The sequence below is a fragment of the Theobroma umbraticum genome, unplaced genomic scaffold (genome assembly GCF_002168275.2).
Source record: "Theobroma umbraticum cultivar Fairchild unplaced genomic scaffold, ASM216827v3 scaffold_25.0, whole genome shotgun sequence".
In the NCBI taxonomy this organism is placed as follows: Eukaryota; Viridiplantae; Streptophyta; class Magnoliopsida; order Malvales; family Malvaceae; genus Theobroma; species Theobroma umbraticum.
The window spans coordinates 28,497-37,072 of NW_018397282.1; the positions used below are offsets into that span (position 1 = coordinate 28,497).

General features: G+C 29.3%; 1 protein-coding gene across 1 annotated transcript; it reads right to left on the reverse strand.

The window, feature by feature from the left end:
* Window positions 1–1,204: 1,204 nt before the first annotated feature.
* LOC110428120 (patellin-4-like) lies at window positions 1,205–4,086 on the reverse strand. Its single transcript, XM_021443837.2, is given in 5 exon segments — window positions 1,205–1,768; window positions 1,865–2,006; window positions 2,095–2,219; window positions 2,555–3,171; window positions 3,174–4,086. Coding segments are annotated over 5 exon segments (1,920 nt in total). The 5' UTR covers window positions 3,946–4,086; the 3' UTR covers window positions 1,205–1,504.
* Between the last annotated feature and the right edge of the window lie 4,490 nt (window positions 4,087–8,576).

Sequence of the window (8,576 nt, forward strand, 5' to 3'; positions counted from 1 at the left end):
AGCCTTCTTTCTTTTAAACAAAAAAAAACGCGTCAGCTTCTTAGGAGAGTTTTTTTTTTTCAAAAAGATTCTTTCACAAGAAATACCATGTTTCTCCTTATCGATCTCCCACTTCTCTCCCCTTTTAAAAATTAAGAGACAAAACAATCCAAAATTGAAAACTGCATCCGGGTATTATTTCTTCTTTATCTTTTTATTTTTTTTTCATTTTATTTTCTATCATTCTTTTTTTGGGCTTTGAAAACTCTTTGTTAGATATTTCTCAATTTATTATTTGATATGATAATTATGTGATATTTATTTGTTCTTAACTTCTTTTTGGTGTATATTATATTTGTTAATTATGATTGAAATAATTAGCCAAATAGATCAATGATTGTTGAGATAAATTAGATGAAAATTGAAAAGTTAATATTTGTACTTATTTATGGTGACTCAATTTTAAAGAATTTTTTTTGTTAGATATAACAATAAGCTGCACTACAAGAAAATTGAAATAGATTTTAATTCCTTTGGCAATAAGAATTGCAGAATCTCTGAACTTCTTAGCAATAAATTCTACATTTGAGCCAACAGTACCAACAGATGATGTGGCACTCTTTGACAAAATAAATAACCCATTAAAAAATGAGAAAAAAATATAAAAGCCAAGACTTCTTTATTCCTGGAGGGAAATTTTGTTGGTCAGGACATCAAGATCTTCATAAACTTACATGGAATTATTGTTGTATCTATTATTAATACCACCTTGGGTTCTCTTCTTTGTATGTAATATCAATTTTGTTCAGTTCCAAAGGTCATAAATTTCATGCCAATCTTTAAAAAATAACAACAAATATTTTTTCATATTCTTCTTTTATCTTTCAGCAATTCATAATATTATAGGAGAAATTATATTTTTTTTCACACTCATTCAATTTTTTTTTCAAATTTATTAAATACTCTTTTTAGTAATTTTAATCAAAATTATAAGTTGTTTGGTCAAATAGCTTATCCATAAAAAAGAACGTAAATTCATTAAACAGTTTTAACTTAATTTTAAAAATTATTATTTTTTATAATAACTTTTAAACTAAAAAAAAAAACCAAACCAAACATGCTCATAGTAAACTTGTTACATCAAGGCAATAACTCTATCACACCATGTTATACATTAATACAGATAATATGTAGTATAGATAACCATTTAAAAAAGACAATTGCAATGAGAAGAGTAAGAAAATAGTATAGTAATTCATGATTTAAGGTTTTCACAAAATAATCAACTCCTCTTACCTTATTATATATTGCATCAAAACCATGAATAAAAGAAGGGGGAAAGAAAGAAAGAAAGAGGAATAAAATTGAAATTAATACAACTTGAAAAGAAATATGGTTGCCAAAGTTAGATGGCTTAATTTTGTTCCTCTTTATCTTTGCATATCTCAATTCAAACTTGGACCAATCTACTTAACTAAAACTCATATAATATGTATGTATATATAAATATATAACCATTGGAACCTCAAGATGCTGAGCTAACATTCTTGATTTTGTATCGATAGAAAGCACGCTTCTTGTTCTTGAACGGTGCATTCCCTATTACGAGAACAATCTTTCCAGGCTCGTTGTTCTTGAAAGAATTCCGAATTGGTCCTTCCTGAATCCCCATTTTCCTTTCCTTCTGAACAATAATGGTGTAGGACTTGTCATCATCCGGCACAAATTCCTCCTTATAGTTCACTTCCCAACCCAACACGACCAAGTCCCAGATCAAAACACTCCCTGCCTGCTTGTTTCCATAAAACAATTGGCTTTAGTGATATCATAGGTGATCTAATAGTTTCCCACTATTAGTGTTGTTTCAAGGTACTAGTTCGTTTACCTCTGGTGCAGGGATCTCAATTGTTTCCATTGAGCTTGCTTTGACAACAACTTCCTCTGCATGGTCTTCAGCCAAGAAGTCCGAATCATTGTCACGTTTGAGGCCGCCATAGCATACTGGTATTTCTTCTGCATCAATGTACCTGGAACCAACCAAAGCACTAGAGTAGATTAGTCTCGAATGAATTGAATTAAAATATGTATAAGGACCTTGAGAAAATTAACTCTTACTTGAGAAGGGTTTCAATGACCTTTGCTGGCCTAGCATACACAAATTTGCTCTTGGTTCTTTGGGTTAAGAAAGGCAAAAAGAAGGCAGCGAATGCATAATACCAGAAAGGAACATTGATGAAGATCTACAAAGGAAAAAACTGGTCTATCAATTATACATATAGAGTGAGTCAAATGATATGAATCAAATTAGAGGTGAACCAAAATTTTTGGATTTGAACAAGGGGAGATAAAAGGGAATCAAATTAAGAATTGACAGGGAATATTTCACCGTATTAATCTCAAAATTTTAATTTGACTCACTGGATGACAATTCATATTGATTTGATTGTAATATCTTATTTACTCATAAATTGATAGGTGAATTTATTTAATTGCTATATGTCATGTCTAGAAATATTTGAGACAAATTTTAAGTGATGGGACAAGTAGCATGAGTTGAAAGTGAAGAAATGCTTACATTTTTCACAACAAATTCAGGATAGTTGTCTTGGAGGAGGCTAATCACTTGTTTCATGATAAGCCGAACTTCCTTCTTCGAGGGTCCTGGGGTGTTCTTTAGATCGATGATTTGCAGCAAACATGAGACGCCATTAAAATCAAGCTTTTCAATTCCCTCCTCCATCAGTTGCACTCTCCACCTTACAAACTTGTCACGATTCTCTTCTGTCCCTAATGTTTTACTGAACATCTGATCGGCGCCAAGCACCCCAAAAACATTGTAACATACCGGGTGGCCTTGGCGATCACTGCCATTGATGTATGCTGTGGAGCGAAAATCATTGCCGAGATCCTCATCTAGGATGGAATCAATATTGTTTTCTTTTCTCCATTGAAGGGTGTTCCTCAACATCTCGAAAGCATCGATGACCTTGAACTCTCTAGCCCTCAAGAATTTCAATAGCACAACATCGGTTGCCTTACCTCCCTTACAAGGCAATAATGGGACTCCCCAGAGTTTGATATCCTTATCAATGTAATCCCCTTTTCCATCCATAGCCTGATCCTGCACTTTCATCTCTTCAGCTTCTGCGATGACCCTTTCTTCTTCCGGGCCTTCCTGCATGGCATCTTTGTTCTCTTCTTGGATGAATTTGCCTCGCAACCCTCATCTTTCACATCTTCTTTACCTCCATTTTCTTTTGGCTTTTCCATTTCCTTCTCACCACTATTTCCCGATGAGTTTTCTTCATTTCGCTCTTTGACATGACTTTCCTTTACCTTGAACAACTGATTTCCATTTATGGCTTCCTCAACTTTTGATCTAAGCTCTACCAACGCCTTCTTTTCATTCTGTTTTAGATCAGAGAAGAGGTTGCTCTCTTCCTTGAACGACAAACTACTCACGTTAACATTGCATGATGAAACATCCTCTGCCTCAGCTTTCTCATTCAATTCACCATTTTCCTCAACAACAAACTTTGAATTTTGATCTATTTTAACAACTCTTTCTTTGCCTTCATTTTCCTCTTCCTTTTTCTTTGCTTCACCATCCTTCACCTCTCCATCTTCTTTCTCTGCTTCACTACTATCAATCTCAGTTATTCTCTTGGCATCGTCTTTCCTTGCTTGGCCAGTGTACCTCTCATTCATTTCGTTCACATTTTCTTTCTTTGCTTCATCATTCTTCACCTCATTAATGTCCTTCACACCTCCTTCCTTTCCTTCATCATTCTTCACCCCCACCTCTTCTTTCTTTTCTTCAGCATTCATGCTTTCCTCATCTGTTTTCTTTCCTTCACCATTTTCGCCTCCACCTTCTAGCTTGTCTGCTTCAGTTGTTTTGTCTTTCTCATCCTTGGGCAGTTCTTCTTTCTGAGAATCTTCTAAGTTGTCTGATGTACTACCCATTTCGTAAGATTACCAGGAAAAGGTTGAAACAAAGTGTAGGATTTAATCTGAATTAGAGAGGGCAATAAAAATAATAGAAAAAAAATAAATCAAAGGGTATTGAGAAACAGAATGAAAACACAAATCTGTCACTGCTCCTCATTTTCCTCCTGTGTTTTCTCAGCTGCCATCTTTGAAGAGCAGAGAAAAGGCCGTTGCCCGATTATACGGCACCGTTTTAAAAGGCAAGAAAACTTGTGGCATATATAAATAGTTTTTATATTTTCATTTAATTTCCAGACAATAAAAATAGAAAACTCGTTCTCTTGTTCTTTTTCTTCTCCTTTACTATGACACGTGTCCATTCTATTCCCTTCATTTCAAAAGTCAAGTTCAGCCCGGCCACTCCATTTAACTAGGGTTTACGAAAATAATAAAATTAATATTATTTTATATTAGTATTTTAAAGTTAAAACTAAATAAAAATATATTCTTTATTAACACAATAATTCAATAAGATCAAATCGAATCGAGCACAAGCCTAAGATTCTATGACCAAGTACAAGTAACTCGATTCTTGAACACTTTTAATTGTGATAATAATGTTTATAAAATTCGAAAATTGAAATACACTCTGTTTTTTACTTTATTTTTCTATACATGCCATGGGGCAAGTTGATTCCTTTTATTTAACTAATTAAATTAAGGGTTGGGCTATCATTACTCCTAATTATCTATTAACACTCTCCACCAATAATTTATAATTGTAATTTTCTAAATTGTTTTTTATTCAAGTCAAATTTTAACTAATTATATTACCATTTATTTATTTAGACTAGTTAATCTCGAAGTCCATTTCATTACCGGAAAATGACTTAATATGAGAAAAAAAATTTATGTAAAATATTCTAAATGAAAATTTAATATTTATGTTGTTTGGATAAACTGTCAAATTATTTGGATTATATTATGAAAAATATTTTTTGACTTTATGGAAGAGTTATTTAATCGTTAAAATGATAAATAAGATTAGATTATAAAACAATGGTGGCATTTGGTTTTCACTAATTCAGGATCAAAATTAGGAATGGAAATGAAAATAGAAAAAATCAATAATGATATTTTTTTAAAGTATTTAACCATATATCTGTAATGAAACTAAGCTTTAATTTGAAAAAAGAAATTCCATCTCATCACTTTTTTTACCATGATACTATAAAAATATAAATATTCATCAATTGTGTAAAACATCAAAAACTTATGCTTATAAATATGTATTCATCAAATCATAGATATATTTTTTATTAACTATTTGTAAGATTTAAACCTATACATATAAATGTATATTCATCAAATGACAATCATTAAAATATTGTTTATTATAATTATGAGTAAAATTTATTCAATTTATAAATAAAAACTTTTATTGCATTAAATGATTACATTAAAAATATATTTTTTAATTTTAAAAGGGTTGAATAATTTAAAAGTTAATATTTTAAATTGAAAATTATTTTAAATTAAATATTTTTATTTTTTTAATATTTTAAGTTAAATATTACTATTTATCAAACTTATATTCCTAAGCTTAGCATAAAAGGATTTTTTTTGTTCTCCGAAAAATATCTTATGCCCTTTGAGGGCGTAAGATATTTAATGTAGTTAATGGGTATTTTTCCAGCTGACCCATAAAATATTTTACCTCTAAAATCAATTTTTCGTATTCCAAACAAGTATAAGTCCTGGAAATGTTTTTCAAAAAATATTTTACATCAAAATAAACAAACCCTCAATTACTCTCACCTTTTGTTACTACACCTTTTAACTCTGCATAGCTTCTTATATTCCTTATAACTCTTCATTGCTATCTTTCTCTAGTAGTCTTCAATTCAATAATTTTAAGTGAATCTAACAATGGAGTAGCAACAAATGGATGATGAAAACATGAACTTTAATAAAATCTCTTTCCCTAATGGTGAAAATAGTTTGGAATTGGAGTTAAATTCATATCTTGGCATGCTTTCTTATAGTATATTCTTCTTTTCTTTGTTTAAATGTTTTTTGATTTTTTTTATTTTAGAAATTCTTCTCAACATAAACTTTTTTTCCAAATTTAATGAGCATGCAACAATCATTTTAATGATTAATTAATTTTGCAAAGCCAAGTTTAACTTGATTAATCATCGATTTCTATTTTATTTTATTTTTAGAAATACTTATTTAGTTTGCATGACTAGCTTTTTTTCCTAGCTAATGGACTTTCACTTTCAATAATTAGACCCTTTTTCTTTAGGAACAAACAAAAGAAGCCCTTCCAGCAAATATCCACTACCAAATTATTAAGATCTTATGTAACAATAGTATGTTCCATACCCACCTATATAGTTCCAACCTGAAATCCAAAAAAAAAAAATTACTATTATAATCTTAAAGAATTCTTTTGTCCCCTCTCATCATCATAAAATTAATATTAAAAATAGAATTTATATTTATGTATGATTAATGTATGAAAAAAGTTTATATTTAGCAAAGAAAAGAAGGACAAATCAAAAGAAAGCATGCCAAGATAAGAATTTAGCTCCAATTCCAAACTATTTTCACCGTTAGGATAAGAGATTTCATCGAAGTTCATGTTTTCATCATCAATTTGTTGCTGCTCCATTATTAGATTCATCTAAAATCTTCATAGGGAATATAGGAAGCTACAGAGAGTTAAAATATGCATAAAGAAAAAGGTGAGAGTGATTGAGATTAACAAGAAATGTGAATAGATAAATAGTAATATAATTAATTAAAATTTAACTTGAATAAAAAATTATTTAAGTGAGGGTGATTTAGGAGAGTGTTAATAGACAATTAGGAGTGCCAATATCCCCATCCTTAAGTTAAATGAGTTTCTTTGTTGAGCAAAACTTAGAAATAATTTTTTAAGTTGAGTTTGAGAGATTTTTTTTATTAAAAACAATAAAATAAAAATTAATTTTAAAAATCAAAATCTGTAAATTGAGAGAGTTTAGTGAGAAAATCAATCATATAAAAAAGAATTGATTAAAATACTGTTTATACATAAAATTTGATGACTACTTATTGAATACTGAAAACTCTATTATTGTTTAACTTAATAAGAAAAAACCTATTTAAATGAAGTGTCAAAAACTTTCAAATTTTGTATTATTAATCTATGTAACAATATAATGTTCAATTTATTAACTTAAATTTTTTATTAATTTTTATTTAATAGTTTTTCAGGAAAATTCAGGAGCTTGGACCCAGAAAAAGTTTACCTAATTTATTGCTCTATGTGGCTCGGGCTGTGAAGTGAGTTATTCAACATATTTTTTTTCTTATTTTTCCATCGAGAAAAAGTGCATTTGCATCCTTTTTCCATTTTATCTTTATTTTTTTAATACAAATATAAAATTATAAAATTAATTATTAAGTTTATAAAATTATAAAAATTTTGACGAAATAGACAAAACTTTTCCGTGGATTATAACACCACAAATTTGCAAAGTGTGAATAGTAAAAACACAAAAATATTAATTATTAATTACGTAAAATTATAACTTTTTAGTAAGATTGAGAAACCTTTTCCTAGATGATAACTCCACAAATAATAAATAAAAGTTTTAAGTTTCAAGGTAACAATCAACTTGCATAATATAATAAAGGAAAAACAATCATCATCAAGAAAAATTTAAATTTGCATTATAAAAAAAAATAGCACGAATATTTCTACTAGATGTAACATTGCAATTTTTTAATAAAAAAAACCATTAAATATAATTAAAATTTATATTTACAAATTAGGTCAATCTTCTTAATATTTATAGCAGAATATATTTTAAATAATAATTTATAAAATAATAAAAAAAATTCATTTTCGATAATAAAAATTTTTACCAACATCCGTACTTTTATTTAGATCATAGATTACAAATATAGATAATATATATATATATATATATGTACCTATGTGAACAAATATACACACATGTAGCTTACATAAAGCATGAGTATACTATAATCTCATATATATATATATATATATATATATATAAAATCGGTTGTTACCATGCTCATCCTTACTCTAACCTAGATGTAATTAAAGCAATTAAAGGCTTGTTAAGTAGGCATTGAGAGGTTAGCATAAGTCATATATATAGGGAAGGGAACAAAATTACCGATTTTACGGCTAATCTAGGATTTGAGTTAAATTCTGATATTTCTTTATATGACTATCCATCAGAAAAGATATCCTGTCTACTCCTTAATGATATGATAGGAATCTGTATTCTACGTTTGATTAATCCATAAATTTCACTTTCAACAAAAAAAAAATAATTAGGAACAATGTTTTACATCTATAACTGGAAATAGAGGACAAGAACATGAAAGAGTCTAATAATGAGTGATGAGGCAGCCGCCATGGTGGGAAAGGCCCTGTTAGTTAACAGATTTTCAGTTTCTTTGGTGGGAAGCAAAAAGCCCTAGCTTTCCTCGGAGGCAGTTAACTAACTGTTCCTAAACCCATGTTTCCTATTTTATCTCAACCCACCACATCCCCCCACAAATTCAGTTTATATAGTTTCTTGGTTGCCATTATAGAGTAGGGTCTTACCATTATCTTTGGTGTCTCCCCAGGTCAATAA